The 20401-nt window shown below is 39.3% G+C and overlaps 1 protein-coding gene across 2 annotated transcripts; it reads right to left on the bottom strand.

Annotated features, from left to right (window-relative positions):
- Positions 1-1332: 1332 nt before the first annotated feature.
- LOC127786599 (E3 ubiquitin-protein ligase At1g12760) lies at positions 1333-19878 on the bottom strand. 2 transcript variants are annotated; one of them, XM_052314092.1, is made up of 5 exons: positions 19247-19878; positions 18746-18868; positions 18521-18653; positions 2021-2185; positions 1333-1887 (listed from the first exon to the last, which is right to left on the bottom strand). In XM_052314092.1, exons 1-5 carry the CDS (start codon positions 19786-19788, stop codon positions 1714-1716), a joined length of 1137 nt encoding a protein of 378 aa, XP_052170052.1. In that variant the 5' UTR covers positions 19789-19878; the 3' UTR covers positions 1333-1713. The 2 variants fall into 2 exon arrangements, with proteins under 2 accessions (XP_052170052.1, XP_052170053.1); XM_052314093.1 differs by having other exon boundaries at positions 19286-19878.
- Positions 19879-20401: the final 523 nt, after the last annotated feature.

Below are 20401 nucleotides of genomic sequence, written 5' to 3'. Positions count from 1 at the left end.
TATTGTATGATATATCTTTTTACGCTATATAGAATACTAGTGCCCTTTTTCTTCTAAAAAATAAAAGTGGGTGGAATAATATTTTCACATCATTGGATGACTCGATTAGTATTATAATAATTATTATAAGTTTATATTTTAATTTAGGATAAATTATACTATTAGTTTCTAAATTTTGTATTTTGTAACAAACTGATCGCTTTAATTTTTATTCCCACAACCACTAAACTTTAGTTTTTGTTATAATTTAATCTTTTCTTGAATTTTTTGTCAAATTCTATTAACAAAAATTAATGTGATATACATTAATATAGCCTAAAAATCACTCAATATTAAAATTAACATTAATCACATAATCAAATAATTTTAAAGTTTATATTAATGTACATCACGTTAGTTTTTATTAACAAAATTTAAGAAAGATCAAATTATATAAAAAAAAAAAAAACAAAATTTAATAGCTCTTACAGAAAAAATTAAAATATAATGATGAATTCATTACAAAATTCAAATTCAAATACTAAAAGAGTGAAATATACCCATTTAATTTACAATGTAAGCGAATAACAAGGTAATGGTATGAAGAAATGGAAACTCCATCTGGGTTGACGTGACTCTAAAGCTCAGGGCGAAGTCAAGCCGTCTAATACTTCACTTGCAGAAGAAAAGAAGACATTGAAATAATGAAAGCTGCAATTAGAAATCATCAATCTCCATTCACCTGCTTTTCAATTTTGTGTATGAACCGAAATACCCTCCCCCAACCTTCCTTCTCTGCTACGTATCTTTGTTTCCATTGCTGTAGCCCGCCCCCAATTGCAACCCAAATCCTTTTAGAGTATTATTTTTATTTTATTTTATTTATATTTATGTATATATAATTTAATTAAATTGAATTCTCTAATTTCAAAATTCACTCGTTCCAAAACTCCTAGGCCTCTTGGGAGTCTCACCTTGGTCCAACGTCGATTAACTCACCAATGACATAACAACAATGATGAAAGAAAATGAAAACAATATTTAAGTTGTGAAATTACTTTGTTATTGTCTTCAAAAATTTGAAAAGAAACAGAGAAATCAAACACAAATATTTTTCTACTATTTCACTGCCAAAATGATAAGTTTAAAACAAAAACTTATCCGAAAGGGCCCACCTTGTTTTGCTTTCAATAAATTTGTTTCGTTCAGCCAAACGAAAACTACACTCAATGGACGTTGACCCAACTTTTCAAAAGGAAAAATGGGGCAATATTACCCTAAATAATAAAATAAAAGCCCATAGAACTTGAAGGAACAAGGGTTTACCCAAGGGGGATGGATAGGCATTAGATAGAACAGTAAATGTGCAACTACACAACTTCATAAGAAGGTAAATCAGATACAGGAGTAAGTTGTCACCAACAGTTGGTTATCATTTTTACAGTATACAACCTAGATTATAACAAACAGGAGAACAAAGGGAAAATGATCCTAGAGTTTGAAAGGATGGTGATTGACCCAGCCAACAACATACATTACATACATACGTACATACATACACCCCGACCATGTCAGAAGCAGCATCTGGACAACCACTGCCCCGTCTGACAATCATGGTGATAACTGAAAAAACAACTAGACCTTGTATTGTGCTTAAACGGTATGGAAACATCAAAGCTCAAGCAACACAGCCAGAGATGAGCCTGGCATGAAACCTAGGAAGCTAGCTTCATTCTATACTTCCTCCCCACCAGCGTCGCCACTCTTCAAAATGTTGTACTTGCAGAGGGGGCAAGTAGCATTGATGCAGAGCCACTTGTCCACACAGGCACAGTGAAAATGATGGCCACATGGAAGTTCCCGAAGCTCAGCTCCATCATCATACGCAGAAAGGCATATGCAGCATTCCTATGGTTGCAATGAACATCATTTCAGAGGTGTACATTCAAGGTATTCCTACTGTCGAGATGGAGAAAATTGGACGGAGGAAGGGAGAGAAGAGAAAACAGAACAAATAAAATACAGGGTTGGGCTAACATACAGCATCTTCCTGCAAAACCGAGCGTTCATTTGGCATATCTGTACCACACTCACTCATCACTCCTGCAAAAGGTCCTTGGACTTCCCCGTCAAGCTTAGCAATATCACCAACTTTTCGGAATTTGTATTTTGGAATTTGCTCAACAACTTCTTTGGATGCTCCTTCCTAGTTTGACAATGGTGTGGAGTAAGTGGGTAAAAAGCACGAGAAGCAAGAATGTCAAGTAGGATGCCAGACACAGGTAACTGCAACTATAACCAATACCAAAAATAATTGCAATGAATAGATTAGTTAGTTCAATGAATAAAAATATTACTCTCCAACTGCATTTTTCTTTGAACGGCACAAGGACTAGTCCATCTCTAGGACCACTTCAGCACAAAGGTCATGAAAATGCCCCACTAGTCATATAAGAGTCATGTCATTAATTCCTGACTTCCATCAGAAATTTCACCCCACCTACAGCACCAAATTTCCTCTACATAGAATATCCGGTGCCCATCATAATCTTTCAAGTTCACGCTAGGAATTGTCTAAACTAAGGATTCTTACATCTCATGAGTATTTATATGTTGTTCTGCCTCAAACCACAAATGTGCAAAAACACACCTACCTCACAAACCTTTTGTCTGCGAAATTTCAAGTCATAAATTCCTATATTGATCCACATTCAAGCCATAACTGAGCAATGTCGACCAATATGAAAATGGGAGCAGGAAAGTCATATAATGGAGGATGTGTTAAACAATTAACCGGGGATAAGCAAACCACCCAAGTGATGTGAAGCAGCTGAGATCTTATCAAACATGTATTTTGGCCTATTTAGACTAGGAAACGATCCACAAGATAGAGCTTATCTCATATTAATTTCAGTTCTATATGTAATTTTGACAATCATTGTGTTATGGAGCCCCCAGGAACGCTTCACCCCTCCAGCCTGCCCCCCACCCCAAAGAAAAAAAGAGCCAAGTACTTCCATTCTTTTTATTTTTGAAAATCAGGAAACAAAAATACCTACATTAGCTGGGTGGAATAGATCTATTTTATCAACATGAATGTCACCAAATATCAGATTGCAGTAAACCGAGGATCTTTTTTTTTTTTTTTAACCAAGTTGTCAACTTGAAACTTCCCTCAACACTCATAGTGTTGACGGTCTTCATCCTATTCACAATTGGTTCCAACCCCGGATAAAGGAAAGGTTGCATTAGTAAAACTTGTTGAATAAAAAAAATCATGAATTATAAACAAATGCAAAAACTCACTGGGGCTACCCTCTTAGCAGTGCACCTTGCAATTAACCCTTATTGTCCCTCCATTCTGAACCCTAACTTCTTGGTTTCCCTTTCCGTATTGATTGGTTCATCCTTTCTGTAAAACTCCACCAGTACCCTTCGCATGTTCCTGTTAGCGGTTCCTCAGAAAACCATAGACCCACACCCATGACAGTGCCTGTGTGCATGTCATACCAGTGTTGTGCCTAACAAGGGTTTCCAAAAACCTAGCCTCAGGTATTCTGATGTTGGTCTTTTACCCTTCTCGTGCCCCTAAGGGCACTCTTGTAATTAGGCTGTTAGTGAATAAGCCTATTGTACTAAGCGGTTATAGCTTTAGCTATTTGTACCCATTCGGTTATGACATTACAACCAAAGGGAGAAGCCTATAAAAGGCCATGTGCAAGAGGATGGGAATCAGAATGAGAATATCTATTATTTCCCCCCCCCCCCCCTTCTCTCCCTCTCCTTTCAAATTCTTCCTCGTCTTCTCTATCTATCCTTATAATTCCAGAAGTGGCCTAACCTCATATAAGATGCTTGACAATCTGGTATCAGAGCTAGCGATCCCCGACAAAGAAATTGGATTGGTGCAGATCAGAGGTGTCAATCAGATCGTCATGAATTGCGGTCAATGGTCAAATCATGAATCTCCACCGATTAGGAGGTGTAGTGAGTCGCAATGTAAAGGACAAACTATGGCAGAAGGAACAAGGTTGTAGCAATTGGAATCAAGAATTGAGGCGTTAGAGTTCCAGATAACTCAGACGCATGAGGTGGTCACCCAAAGTAGGGAGGATGTGGCTGCGATCAAAGAGAACATGCAGAAGGATCTAATGGTCAAATAGGAGAGTAGGTAGTGACAATTGGAGAGACATCGGGAGACAATGGAGCAATATGGCCAGAGGATTAATAGCATGTTCAATATGCTGCCATCCCTCCCTTAGTTCCAATTACCACCAAAATATCCTCCCCGAGTAGTGTCCGAACTGGGCTTGGCCAGTTAAGGCATCCTCCGCAGGCCACAAGGGGTGACAGAGACAGAGGAGATGCCACACATAGAGCAAGGAGTTTAGGTAAGGAAATCAACCCCTCATACTTCCAACCACACACCAATGTCAAGGTTGGAGATACCTTTGTTTGACAGATCAAAGCTGAGGTGGTGGATTTGTCAATGCGAGTAATTTGTTCAATTTTACAAAGTAGCTGAAAATCAGAGGATTAACTGGCAACAGACTATCTGAATTATACGACTAATTCTTGGTACCAAGGGTGGGCCAGGTCTAGAGGGGCTGAAACCAAGTGGATTGATTTCGCTGGAGAACTGTGTAAACATTTGGGGAGAAGATTATGGAGGACGTAATTGAGAAATTTAACAAGCTGAAGCAAGAGGGATCAGTGACTAACTATCAGGAGAAGTTTGAGGGGCTAGGGGCCTTAATGTGGAGCTCCCAACTGTCCCTCATAGAGTAATATTTCGTGTCAAGTTTTATCAACTGCCTCAAGGATGAACTAAGGTCCAAGGTTAATGATGCCTATTACGGTGAGACAGGTGGCAGAGAAGGCGAGGTTACAAGAGTTGACCTTGGAAGCCATCTTTAAGAGGAACAAGGCCTTGCCAAGACCCAAACCTACTCTTAACCAACTTGTAGGAAGAAGTCACCGAGTTGTCGTGGCAGGGATAGCCCCAGGCTTACTAAGGTGAACCCCAATGCTCTCACAATCAAGAACACCACTATGGAACAAAGAAGACAATTGGGACTGTGTTACACCTATGGGGATCAATATAGCCCAGGCTACTAATGCAAAAGACAATTGTTGAACATGGAGGGACAATTGTTGAAGGGAAAGAAGAAGAGGAAGAAGATAGGGGGAAGGTGCACAGAACACCCTAGAGGAAGAACCAAGGGATGAGGAAGGTGAGATCTCTTTCCATGCACTCAAAGGGGTCCAATGGGGAAAATTATTAAGGTAAGGGGGCAGGTTAACAAGAAGAAGCTCATAGTGTTGATGGGCAGTGGTAGCACCCACAACTTCTTAAATGAAGCCATTACCACCGAGTTGATATGCAAGTTGACAGCCACTACCCCCTATCAGCAATGGTGGCTAATGGAAACAAAATGTATAGCCACTATAAGTGTGCTAACTTCAAGTGGTTGATGCAAAAGCAAGAGTTTATAGCTAACTTGAGGATCTTGGATTTAGGAGGTTGCAATATTATCCTTGGAGTAAATTGGGGGAAGACAATTAGTCCCCTGACCTTCGACTTCAATAAATTAGAAGTCACAGTGGACATTAAAGGAAGAAAACTGACTCTGGTTGGCTTCCTGGAGGCCTGGGAGTGTAAGATGATGACTAGCAAGAAGTTATAGAAATTAATGTCTAAGAAAGGGGGGCAAATATACCAAATGTTCTCAATCCAGGCCATGGAAATAGAGAGAGCCGAGCACACAAAGGAGGGACACATTTAAAAGAGCCCTACTTCCAATCAACCCTTTGCTAAGGTACCACACTCCAATACTTTACAATTACTACTACTGGAATTTAAGGATTTATTTGCAGAACCTTCATCCCTACCCCCTAATAGAAATCAAAAAACAAAAGACAGAAATCAAAAAACTATGCTACTAACAGAAATCAAAAATCAAAGAGCCTTTGACCACTCCATTCATCTCAAACCCAATTCAAAACCGGTGAACATCCGATCCTACCGCTACCCCCCTATACAAAAGACAGAAATCAAAAAACAAGTCAAAACTATGCTAAACACCTCGATCATACAGCTTAGCCAAAGCCCATTTGTTTCACCAGTCCTTGTTAAGAAAAAGGATGGCACATGGCTCTTCTATGTAGACTACCGCCAACTTAATGCCATCACTATCAAAAACAAATTCCCCATCCCTATGATCGAAGACCTATTAGATGAGTTGACTGGAGCCACCATTTTTTCTAAGCTAGACCTCCGAGTATCACTAGGTCAGGATGAACCCTGCCAATATCCCAAAGACAACCTTCAGGACTCATTAGGGCCTATTATGAATTCAAGATTATGCCCTTTGGGCTTACCAATGCCCCAACCACCTTCCAGCCCTTGATGAACAACTTGTTTGCTCCATACCTGAGGAAGTTCATACTTGTCTTCTTTGATGACATCCTCGTTTATAGCCCGGACCTTGATGAACACCTATCTCACCTAAAAACACCTTTGAGATCCTTAAATCCATCAATTGTATGTTAAGCTATCTAAGTGTGCCTTTGCAAGGGAGGAGGTGGAATACTTAGGGCATGAAATATCTGGGAAAGGAGTCAGTACATACCCAACGAAGTTATTAGCCATGTTGGAGTGGCCTAAGCCCACAACCATCAAGGAGTTAAAGGGGATTTCTGGGATTGACAGGATACTACCGGAGGTTCAGACAGCACTATAGTATAATCAGTAAACCCCTGACAGAATTGCTGAAGAAAGATAATTTCAAATGGAAACCCCAAGTAGAGGCAACCTTCTTAACACTAAAAAGGGCCATGACACAAGCCCTAGTCCTAGCAGAGGCAACGTTCTTACCTGACCCTTTTGTGGTGGAAACAAATGCCTATGATAGTGGGGTGGGAGTAATGTCGGTACAAGAGGGAAGATCGTTAGCTTCCATCAGCCAAGCCCTTGCTACTAAACATTTGGGGATGAGTGTGTATGATAAGGAGCTACTTGCAATGATAATAGCAATTGATATATAGAGACATTATTTGGAGGGTAGCCAATTTATTATTAAGTCTGACCATAAAAGCCTAAGGTTTCAGCTTTAATAGAGGCTGCACACACAATTTCAAAGGGGGGGGATTTCCAAACTGTTGGGCCTTGATTACATCATTCAGTACTGCAAGGGGAAAGAAAATGTGGCAGTCGATACTCTTTCGAGGGGGGAAGAAAAGGGGGCCCATCAAGCTATCACTGCAATAGTGTAGAATTGGGTGAAGGACTTGACTAACAACTTTGTAAAGCAGTGTTCTAAAAATCGGGCTAGGCGGCCGCTGGCCGCCCCGAAATTGCCCTAGTCGGGCCTCCTAGGCGCCGGCCCGAGTAAACGTCCGGCTTGGGCGCCCAAGCGGCGCCTAGTCGGCCAACGCGCCTAGGGCTTTTTAGGGCTTGTTTTGCTAAATCATAAATCGAACCTGTTAGCGTCTCCCCCTCTTCACTCTCTTCTCACCTCAACGCTACTGCCTCAACGCCGCCAAGCTTCATCGGCCCGCCAGTAGCTCACCGCCGTTGCTGCGTCCAGCTCCATCCTCGCCGCCAAGCTTCATCGTCACCGCCTCTTATCTGTCGCATCCTCCTCGTCCTCGTTGCCTCCGCGTCGTCGCCCCCGCCCGAGCCATCGAGCTCCATCTCTGTCGACTCATAACCCCTCTCTCTCCGCCCCCCCCTCTCTCTCTCTCTCTCTATGGGTTGTACATTTGCTGCGTTTCTGGTTTCTTTTTTATGTTTTTTATTTTTTATTTTATTTTATTTCATTTTCTTTTCTATTTATATATAATTATTAGATTTATATTTAATTTTTATTATTAATTATATATATTCTATAATATTTGCAAAAAATCTGCTGCTTGCTTATAGTATATAGATGTTTTTATTATTGGTTTATGTTGCATTATTAATGCTTTTCAACTTTGATTTAATTGAAAATAACATCAAATTACATTACAAAATTTAAAAAATAAAAAAAATAGCAGTTTTCTAGGCTCCGCCTAGGCCCCGCCTAGGCGCCCTAGGCGCTAGGCCCCAGCCTGGCACCCGACTAGCGCCTAGCGCTTTTTAGAACACTGTTGTAAAGTCTAACTGGCTAAAGGACTTACAAACCCAACTAGCCATTTGATCATCAGGGAATCAAGGGTACACCATCTCCAACGGATTAATCAGATTCAAAGGAAGGTTAGTTGTGGGGGATGACAAGGTACTGAAGGCAAAATCCTGCATACACTCCATAATTCACCCCTAGGGGGCCACTCAGGGATAAGGGTGACCTATTATAGAGCAAGGCAATTATTCTTTTGGCTAGGCATAAAGAAGGATGTGGGCAACTTTGTGCTAGCTTGCACCACCTGCCAACGCTGCAAGCATGAGCAAGTGGCACACCAAGGCCTATTACAACCACTTGCTATACCTGAGCAACCTTGGGAGGGGATTTCCATAGACTTAATCGAGGGGCTTCCAAAATCTAAAGGCAGGGATGTGATCTTAGTGGTGGTTGATAGAATAACCAAGTTTGCCCATTTCCTTAGCCTAACTCATCCATACACAACACGGGAAGTAGCTCAATTATTCTTGGATTCTGTGGTTAAGATACATGGAATCCCAAAGTCCATTGTATCAGATCAAGATAAGGTTTTAAATAGCAATTTTTGGCAGAAATTATTCAAGAATCTAGGGGTTGGGTTGCACATGTCCACTACATACCACTCCGAAACAGATGAGCAAACAAAGAAGGTAAACCAATGCCTAGAAGCTTACTTAAGGTGTATGTACTTTGCTAAACCAAAGAGCTAGAATAGATGGCTATCCTTAGCTCAGTGGTGGTATAACACAAGCTACCATAGTGCTATCAAGAGAGCCCCATTTGAAGCACTATTTGGGTACAAAACCCCATTATTGCCTGCTATGATAGACTCCCCTGAATCCATGACAACAACTGAACAGTACTTGCAAAATCGACAGAAGACCCTCACACTATTAAAAAAGGAGCTAACCACAACTCAAAACCAAATGAAACAAATTGCAGACAAGAAAAAGGAGTGATAGAGTTTTCAATGTGGGAGACTTGGTGTTCTTAAAGATGAAGAGATTTCTACAACATTCATTTTCTAAGACCCACCAAAACTAAGCCCAAAATACTTTGGACCATTTCCTATAGTGGGCAAGGTGGCCTAGAAGTTACAATTGCTAGCAGGAGTAACAACCCACCCAATGCTCCATGTGTCACTGTTAAAGAAGTCAATGGAGCCAAATCCAGCCATCAATCCAAACCTACCCCTAGTAGATGAAGACATTGAAGCAGAAGTAGAACCCCTGGCCATTGTGGACAAGAGAGTGATCTATTGGGACACACTACCCCTCACCCAAGTTCTGGTACAGTGGACTCGCCTGCACCCAGATAACACTACATGGGAATACTTACCACACCTACTGAAGCAATTCCCATGAGTAGACCGGCTAATATCCTTTCTTGAGGACAAGAAAGACTTCAAGGGGAGGGGATTGTCACGACCCTAAGGGCACTCTTGTAATTAGGCTGTTAGTGAATAAGCCTATTATACTAATCGGCTCTAAATTTAGCTATTTGTACCCATTCGGTTATAACATTACAATTGAAGAAAGAAACCTATAAAAGGTAATGTGCAAGAGGATGGGAATCATGAATGAAAATATCAATTCTTTCCCTCTAACTCCTTTTCCCCCTCTTTCTCTCTTTCTCTCCCTCTTGAATTCTCCCCCCTCCTTTCAAATTCTCCCTCCAAATTCTCTTCTCTATTTGTCCTTATAATTCTAAAATTGACCTAGCCTCAAACCAGAGGCTTAACAACCCTTTCATCAATCTAATTTTCACCTACGTCAATGATATGGGTTAGTCCCAACCACTGATGTGATCTAATCACCAATCATTGGTGATGCATCATATCGGAGGTGCTTTGTCCATTCTCAAGGGTGAATTAGTAGGACAAAAGAGTAGATTTAGGAATTAGTATTGTTTATTTTATTTCTTTGGTTTATTTCCTATTTTAGTCTGTTTCCTACTTTCTTTTGTTTATTTCCTATTTTAGTTTGCTTCCTACTTTCTTTTGTTTCCATTAGTTAGTACAATCCTAATTAGAATGGGACTATGGAATCCTAAGTAGGGTAGGATTATAGCTATTACTTGACTATATATATAGTGTTTAGGTTGTAATTGTAGGTAGTAATGATTATTGATATTGATTATTAATTGATCTTGAGTTGTTTCCTCTGTTCTTACTTTGGGTTATGCACAAAGGGGCTTTGCTGAACCGATTCTTCTCAGCCAGCACTATGAATAGATAAGCTATGCTATGCGGTTTTTTCTTTAATTTTCACATATTATGTCCTTACAAATTTTCTTTACTTTAACTGTTACCGTATTTACGATATCATATGTTCGCAAACAAACCCTTTATAACTGTTATATTCACATCTCATAAGTTTTCTAAACTCTATTTCTTCACATGCATGAAACCCTTTTAAAACTATCACTAGGGGGATCAGACAACCCTTGAAACGGTATTCAGAATTTATTATTGCATGGTTACATATATGCATGATGAGCTCCTTACATGATTGGATGATTTCATTTACTATGATGCATTATGGATATCTGAACATGTTGATTATACATTGAAATGATTTCACAAGTACTTGGGAGTAGCCCAGTGTTTAAAAAAGCACACTTTAATTGCAAAGCACAGCATGTTCAGATCTTTTTGTGCGTGAAGCTCAGTGACCATAGCTAAGCATGCTTAAGTTGCCTTACCTGAGCTGTGAAGCGCTATAAAACCGCCTTTAATATGAATGGTTGGATTTGTTTAAATTTTTGTTATAGTGCAATTATTTGTAAGGAATCCTTGCCCAAAGAAAAAGTTGTAATCAGATCTTGAAAAAGATCTGAATAGAATCAGATATGCATTTAAAAAAACGAGACTACAGATTCCCAAAAAAGCCTAAACTTCTGATGGAAGATGAAAAGTACAGACTTTTCATCTTCTCAATGAAAAGTTCAGCATATTCAATGAAGAGTTAAACATATTCAATTCACACTTGTAACTGGGTATAAAATATAAACGGAAGAAATGATACCTCATCTTTTGTTAGATTTGCAGCGCTCTGTCATGACCCTAGGAGCAATAGATAGAAGGGCAATACTATAATAGGGTTACAATAGTTTGTTAAGAAATATTTTGTAATCTGTTAAGAGCACATGGGTATTGTTATGAATTCAGTTAGCAGCCAACTATGCCTATAAAAGGGCTACTCATAAGAGGATGGGATATTATGAGAAATGATATTGAAATCCTTTCCTTCTAATTCTCTCTATCCCTCTCTCGGTTCTCTCTGATTTCTCCCTCCCTTTCTTCTAATTTCTCTCCCTCCTTTCAATTATCTTGTTCCAATTTCAACCTAATTTCAGTCTCAACCCTAGGAATGTGACAATTGGTATCAGAGCCAACCGATTCTCGAATGTGATTCCTACAATTCATAGCAATTCTCAACTCAGAATTGAAGATGAAGTGAGCCGATCATCCACACTTATGAACTCTAGCACTCCTAGTTCAACTTTTGAAGGCGAAATAGGCCAACGATCATCAGCTGAGAAATCTGGAAGTTTCCAACAATGATTAAGGTCTAGATTGTGAAGGCAAAACAAACCCAGGCAACTTCGATAGTGATTCTAGAGTGACTAGATCTAGGTCGTTGCAACTAACCAAGGCGATTCAATGAAGCTCATTCCGCTCAATCCTTGATGGTGATTCCAACAAGCTAGGCCACGAAACAACACCTAGGCGAACTCTCATGAAGTTACATCAAAGCCGGTGGCCCTCGACTGCAAATTTAAGGTAGCAACGAGAAGGGAAGCGAGGTCAAAAGCGGATTTGACAAATTGACGAAGCCAAGCAAGTCGATTCCCAATCAACACTGGTTTGAACTTTAAGGCAGAACAAAGCCAATCATTCCTTGGCTGAGATTTCAAGAAGACATCGCCTAGTGAAGCAAAGAGTCAGGCAACGGCTGGCAGTGATTCCAACAACATCTGTTAATTGCGTCAATGTCGATTGAAGAAGAATCCAGACCTGACGATTGATCTTGACTGATAATTGAGGCTCAAATTTGAAGGCAAGCAAGAGGTTCGAACTCAATTTTCAAAGGCAAAGCAGAACAAAGCAAATTTCGGCTTAGAATTGAAGGCAAAGCAGGCCAAGCACCTCTAGGTTTGAATTGCAAAGGTGAAGCAATTCCTCCTTGGCTATTTGACCTTGGTGACTGTTCTGAGGCGGTCGATTCTCCTATGCGACTACTATGAGGCGATCAACTATCCAACAGATCTAGGTCACTGCATGTGCAGCAATTTCGAACGAAATTCCAATGACTTTGGAAATTGAGAGTAGGCAACAGAGAACATGACAAATTCTCAGGGAAACTACAAAAGCCTATCGTTCCCTGGAAGTTGATCAAAGCTGTTCAGATCAACAATTTTCGAAAGTAATTGCGCAATAGAAGTTTTGGTTTCGTAGCGGAAGTAATTGCGAAGCGGAAGTGTTGGTTTCAAAAGTTACGTGGTAGGTTTCCGAAGCTAATTAGAACAGGATGTCTTTTAAAATTGTTCAGAGCTAGTCGCTTGTTTGAGGTTGACTCAAAAATTGATTTGGAGGGCATTCAATAACAGCTAAAGGCTGATTCAAATCTAGGCTACTGCTAGCAACAATGTTTGAAGCGGATTAAGATTGCTAAACTGGAAGCAACAATTGCAGCGGCTTGGGTTTGCTAAATTTTAGTACTAGAATAAGTTTCCGAAAAGGTCCTTAGAAGCTGATCAAGAGATTGTTACAATGGTGAATTTTCAAGGATTGAACCTATCGAGATGGTCGAAGGACTTCTTGAAAGTGCACAGCCATTTGGGAAAACATTTAAGGAAGAATGTGATGCAACGAGGAAAGTAATCAAGGACATCAGTAGAAAGTTGGACGACTTTTTTATTCTATTTTCACATAAATTTCAAGTTAGTATTATGGCCGAATGCTTTTCTAAGGAGTACTCTGCTTCCTTAAATCAACTTAGAGATGAATTCAATAATCTAAAGCAAGTAGGGTCTGTAATGGATTATAAGTTTAAATTTGTGGAATTGAAAGCGTTGATGCTTAATTCTCAACTGACCTTGAAGGAATCTTACTTTGTGTTGAAATTCATTGATGGTCTTAACAATGTAGATCTATTGTGAAAATGATGTGTCCTGCTACGATAGAACAAGTGGCTGAGAGGGCAAGGCTTCATGAAACAACATTGGAAGCCATTTCTAGAAAGCACAAACGGTAGCCTAATGGTTATATTGAGAATAGCCAACAGATTGGAGGTATTCCTAAGACTGTTGAGGCCCTAAGATTAGGACTAGTAGTTGCAAGAAGTGAGGAAAGACCTGAAATGGAGCAAGTCGTTCAGGATGTCAAGGGAGGAAGGGCAGCTACTAGAGGAATTATTGAAGCTCCACCTAAGGAGAAATCCGTTGAAATGAATCCTGTTACAATTGCCAAGATATCCGAAGGACAACAAATAAATCATGATGAAATAGCACGGGAACAAAACATTGATTCAACTGTGATGCAAGCTAAAGATGAGTTAGACCAAGATCCCGACCCTGTCGAAATGGTTGGAGTTTCTTTAGATCGTACTAGCCACGTTGGTACCTATTTTAACATTGCCTCGGAAATTGAGGAGGGGTGGCCAAAGATTGATGAAAAGGCTAACATGCACAGCTTAAGGGTTGTCTTCTTTGAGTTGTGGCAACCATTTGGAACAACTATGGAGAGGCATATTATTCTTTTTGATCTTAAACAGATGGGTGAACTTCCTCCGGCTTGAGTTGGTCAATTTCCAAATCCAGTATCCTTGTTACAACGCTAGATTTCCCCAAGTCCTACAAATCTTCCACTTGCCGCTAAACTACTCCAACATGCTTTGCCTCCACGAATGGAATATGAATTGTTAGACAATATGCTACAAACCATGCATAATTCAAAAGACCCCAGTGATTATGATAAAGTTGTGAACGCTATATTGAATGAGGAGATTCTAAGCACCAAAGACCACCATGAGAATGTCAAAAGATTAGTTTTGGCTAGAAAGGACACTTTCCCTATCCAGTATGAAGATTTTGACAATGAAGTCTAGGCCCAGGTTATCACAGTAGCAATGGAAGTAATCAAACAGCATTGCACTAAGCATTTGGAGATAATACTTATGAAGTTGATGGGAGATTCTCCACAACTAAATAGAAGTGTTGTTAATTTTTTTATTCATGTGGGAGATAAGACTGAGCTTGACCACGAGCTGCAATTACCCTTTGTGAATTGGGTTGTTACAATTGGGAAGATGTTGAAAGAAAAGGTTGTTGTTGGACTACTAATTGCTACCATGCACTGGCATAGTTCATATATGAAGATCCAAGGCATTGCGAGGACTTATATATCAATGGGGAAAGAGAACCTTCACATGGAGATGTACGAAGACAACATTTTACAAGTGCAAGAAAAGCAAAAGAGAAGAAACATAAAACCAAAGAGGAATGGGCCTAGGAGGAGAAAAAGAGAGAGAGATTAAACAGACAGTGGGAATGGGAATTGGATGAAGAAACAGCAACTCAGCGGTAATAATTTTCTTAGGGACAAAACACCTCTCAAGAAAGGAAGAATTGTCATGACCCTAAGAGCAATAGAGGGGCAATACTGTAATAGGGTTGCAATAGTTTGTTAGGAGATATTTTGTAATCTATTAGGAGCACATGAGTGTTCTTATGAATATAGTTAGCAGCTAGCTATGCCCATAAAAAGACTACTTGTAAGAGAATGGGATATTATGCGCAATGATATCGAAATCCTTTCTTTCTAATTCTCTCTATCCCTCTCTCGATTCCCTTTGATTTCTCCCTCCCTTTCTACTAATTTCTCTATCTCCTTTCAATTCTCTCATTTTGATTTCCCCCCTAATTTTAATCTCAACCCTAGGAAACCCTAGGAATGTGACACCCTCATTTTTATTCAGTTTTCTTTTTAATGATTACTTTTTTAATAGTTTATATTTTGTGTGCTCATAAAAGTTTATACTCTTTATTTCATTTATGTGCACTTTTCTTCACTTAAGCATGCACTTCGCTTTGCACTTAAGCTCCGTAAGCCTTCAGCACTTAAGTGCACTTAGCACTTTTGAAAACACTCGAGTAGCCTAGTAGGACTCTGGTGCTAACAGTAGGAGTACGAGTTGTAATGCACAACATAAACATAGATATGGACACATGTGGCCTATTATATGGATTTAGGCAATTGAAAGACATTGTAACACATTGACTCTGAATGTTTGTCCACCTCTCGTTAGTGAATTCAGGCTTTTTCTAGATGTTCAATGGCCATTACCTACTCTCTTGTGCTCTCATACCTTTTTTTATATGTGTTTATATGCATTAAATTTACTTTTATTTCCTTAACTATATTATGTTTACCCTACAAACTCTTGTTGTATGTAACTCCATTTGATTGCATTGTCTCTCTCTAGTGGCATAGTATAACTATCTATACACTAAGTCCCTACAACTGATAGCATGAACCCCATTAGTTTTTAGGTTTCTGCTAGCTTTCTAGCAACTGAGCTGTCTTGGTAGGCTGTATAACTTACTTTCCTACCCATTTGGTATTTGTAGGCACACTCCAAGGACTATATTCATTTTGCAAGACATAAACTCATTTTTGTTTCCACTATATATATATATATATATATATGTCAGTTAGACATGATGCATATACCATGCACAAGTTATGCATGACTTTGGTGGATGGTTTAGGATTCATGTTTGCCATCTTTTTACATTAATATATGGTAACTCAGCACGGCTCACTAGTTTAGAATTTGGCAAGGATTGTTCCTTTGCTATAAACTGGTGTTGTTAGACCTATAGATGGATGCATCCTTGCATTACAAGAATACATGGTAGGTCACTAAACTCAACAGTAGGTCCTTGATGTTTAAGGAACACCAATATTCCCAATAGAGCATCATCTTATGTTAGGTGTTTTCATCTCATATGTGTCTTATCAATAGGCTTAATGGTCCTGCACCTACATTGAGATCTGCACTGGTCGCGGACCCTATTTATCAGGTCAAGACAGAAAAATGTGCAAAATATAAGCACAACTAAATGAAAATGTAACAATGCACATGCAACCCTAGAAAAAGATTGTATTGTTTTTGTTATGCTAAGATTCTAGTGTTATGTACCGACAATACTTAGAAGGGTACTTACGTAAAATGTAAGAATGCAAGCGGAGAAGTATTAGGAAGGGAATAAAACAAAAAGTAGTTAGGCTTGTTGCTCTGTTTGAGCGGGAACTCTTGTAAGCGGGAGTGAGGGTATACAAAACATATCACAATTAACTGTGAGGTTGCTTCTTTGTAATTGACCTTAGGTTGCTTGTTTGTAATTGGAAGGTTCAACTTGTGGAAACGACCTCTTTGCAAAATAAAGTAAGATTGCATACAAAACAATTCTTCTCAACGTTGGAAGCTGTCACGACCCTAGGAGTGAATCAGTAAATGGTTGTTAATAACCACTTGTATGAGCCATTAATTGCTAACTAGATGGGAGTTCAGTGGTTAGGGAATTAGCTTACTGTTTTGGCTGTTATGTTAGTTAGCTATTATATTGTTAGAATGTTGTTATGGTTGCTGGAGGCTATATAAGAGACCTACAACAGTATGAGGAGGGGGCATTGAGAATAAAGAACAAGTCTTCTCTTCAATTCTTTCCCTTGACTTCTTCTCATCCCTCTCTAGTTCTCTACTTCTCCCTCTTCCTCATTCTTTCTGCTTCTCCCTAAAATTCAATTCTTCTTTCTCAGAATTCACTTGAATTCCCTCAATTGACCAGCCCTCAACCTGAGGGCTTGACAGAAGCCTCATGTACTATGGCTACCCTTTATATGATACAATAACTAATAAAATATAGTCAATTTTATAATGACACTGATACTAACAAACCCTTGCTAAAACCAATAATTTTGAACTGTCACTATCACCAATTTGAAGACTACGTCAATTCTAATAATTAAGTTCTGAACTTCCAAAGCAAATTCTCCATTGTAATCTTAATAAAGATGGCAATTTTTACCCGTCCTGATGGGTATCCAACAAATTTGATCCATTTGGGGTTGGTACAAACCTAAAATTTTCTACAAGAAAACTGGTATGGATTGAGGGGAAAGAATGACCTTAAAATTGAATGAATACGGTGAGGGGTACAGAGCCCCTAATCCACACAACCCTCTCACATATTTAATGAATATATTTTTATTTTATTTCATACGAGTATTGAGCTAAAATAGAGGCTTGTCAGCATAGATGCATAAAGGGGGCGGGTAGGCTTACCCCATTGTTGTAACTCATGAGGCTTGTGAGACCTGAAACAAATTTTGTTTGGGTTGAGAATTGAATGCACCAACATTTATCCATTTTGCAAGTACAGAAAATTGTTAATTTTTTCATATACATTGAATGGTACAAGCATCTGATGGAAATCCATATCCAATAGAGACAGAGAATTAACTATGTTACCTGACTAGTAGATGTACAGGTATGGATATAGAAAATGGAATGTGGGGATAGGGACAAGGAGAGGGACAGAGGAAGGACCCAATCCATATCTGATTCATTGCCATTCCTATCTCCTAAGCAAACTGTCATGTCCCTAGGAGGATTAGAAGGGTAATATTGTGATAGAGATATAATAAAGGGGTAGTATTGTAATAGGCTTATATTAGTTTGTTATGAGATATTTGGTTGCACATGGGTGTTGTTAGAAATTAGTTAAGGGGCTACCTATGCCTATAAAAAGGCCATTGTAAGAGAAGATGGATATGCTTGAATTGATAATTGAAATCTGATTCTCTCTCTACAATTTCTCTACAATCTCCCTCTCATTTCTCTATTCTGCTCTCCCTCATTTTCTCTCTAATTTCTCCCCCACTCTTCTTCAATTTTCCCTCTAATACATTTTGCTCTTAACCTTAATTCAATCGAATCTTTCCGATTGTCCATTTCAGTCCGTCATGAACCCTAGGTTCATGACACAAACAAGGTCTACCTTCTACCTCTCTAGCAATGACTTATATTTTATCTAGTCATTAAGATGTTTCGCGTTTCAAGAAATAACTCTTAGCATCATAAGAAAATGCTTAAAAACACCCGCATTCCCCTAATCCCAGCTATTGCACCTCTCGTAACAACAACTGCTTTGCAGTTACAAGTTTTCTTCATGTTCCCACTTCTTTTATTAGTGCCAACCAATCACTTTGTTCTCTTTATATTTACCACCATATGCACATTTCTATACACCTGGACTCAAGTTAAGACAAAGCAAAAAATGAGATATCAAGAAGCATGAGCAAACATGGAGTTGTTTGCAAGAGCTACCTGATCTGCCACGGCATATAAGATCGCAATGATACATGGAAGACAGCAGCAGACAGCAATACCAATTACGCATGCCAGAGCAACACAGAAGAAAACGAAGAAGACATCAAAAGCCAAAAAGATTATACAAATCCTGCAGTGAAATATTATAATAAACAAGTATAAGTTCCACTTCAACATGAGGCTAAATTTGAGTCATCAAAACAAGGAACCATGTCCACGAACCAGTAAAGCTGTGGAGATTCCCTAGCCACCGATTGTCCACCAGCAGATACCCAATAAAATCCAACCATCCACCAGATAAACGAGAACATTGTATTTGCAGATTCTAAGTGCTTAGCCACGTTACTGTCAAAATTGAACCACAATAATTAGCCAAAATAAAGCTTGTCCTAGAACCTGTTTCTCATTCCGGTTCTTGAAACAATTCAAAGAGACAACTCAAACAACATATTTTGTTCATGAAAACTCCTAGCCTTCTCATGAACCCTTCTCACATAAAAAAGAAGTGCTTTGAAAATGGAAGGGAAATTTGAACATATTAGTTTCTTATCCAAAACCCAGAGAAGAGAAATTAGAAAATCGGAAACAAATGGCAAATACAACCAATCTGGGCTTCCTAAATGGCAATCTAACGTTTCCACCACCAAATTTCCGCAGAAATTTTGAAATTGATCAACCAGCGATAGTATATGTGTGCATAAATGCATAGATATATGAGAATACCGGGTACTGTCATCGGTAAGATGAGCCAATGAAACGTACTGAATCGCATCCCCTTGCGAACCCGAACTCAAATTTTCACCGCTCACAACCCCCTCCGCCGTGTCTAACCGCCTCCGCCGCCTCCGATACTCCACCAACACGCAAATCATATGAAGCACGCATTGAAGGGCGTACCCTACAATCCAAAGCCTCAGCGGCACCGAAGGCGACTCGTGCCGGCTCAGAACCAGGGCCACTATGGTGACGACGACGAACGCGAGGTTCCATATCATATCGAGAACCACCACCGGCTTCGAATACGCCCAATCGCTCTGCCGCTCCTCCAGCTGCTCCGCCGCGGCCTCTCTCACCAGCATCGACGGCTCACGCATCATCCGCCGGCTGCTAGCTCGCCGGAGGAACCGCGCCGCCTCGCGCAAACTCTGCCGGCGGAGATATCGTCGGCCACGATCCCCGTCGCTGTTCGCACCGGGGCTCAACAACGGCGACGTATCGATGATGTGATCGGACGAAGATCGGTTTGGAGAGCTCGATGTGGACATTGTTTCGGAACCCTAACTCGGCGAGTGGACTCAATTCAATCCATACAGCAGCTAATTTTAAAAGTTCAGCCAATTCGAAGAGAATCGATATAGAGACAGAAGGGTTTTATATGGAAATAATAAGATAAAGGCTTCGATTCGGGCTTCTTCGTGTGTGTGCGCGCGCGCGTGCGAGTGCGAATATATATTTAAAGTTTGGTGGGAATTGTAATTTATTTTTTAAATATTTTAGTAAATCTTTAAATAAAATTAATTTTAATGTAGTAATAATGTTATTTAAAAATTAGTTATTATTTGATATCATGAGTTTAAATTTTGTTATCATAGTTAATCTTTATTCATTAAATCAGATACATGCAAAATAATTTATTAATAGGATTTCCTAATATGAAAACATAAAATTTATTTATATAATAGTATGGATAGATGTTATAATTTAATTTGGGTAAATTCTATGCAATTTTTTTTTGATTTATTATAATGTATTTAAGATCCTATGGTTAATATTTAATTTTAGAGACTTTACTTCATTAAATAAAAACCCAAATAAGTTATCTTTTGATATTGCATTTGAATTATGAAAAGTTAAAGTACTCTTAAAAGCTTAAATACA

Source organism: Diospyros lotus, chromosome 12 (genome assembly GCF_014633365.1).
Source record: "Diospyros lotus cultivar Yz01 chromosome 12, ASM1463336v1, whole genome shotgun sequence".
Taxonomy (NCBI): Eukaryota; Viridiplantae; Streptophyta; class Magnoliopsida; order Ericales; family Ebenaceae; genus Diospyros; species Diospyros lotus.
The sequence above is the reverse complement of the archived record's forward strand: the minus strand, read 5'-3'. Positions and strand labels throughout refer to the sequence as shown.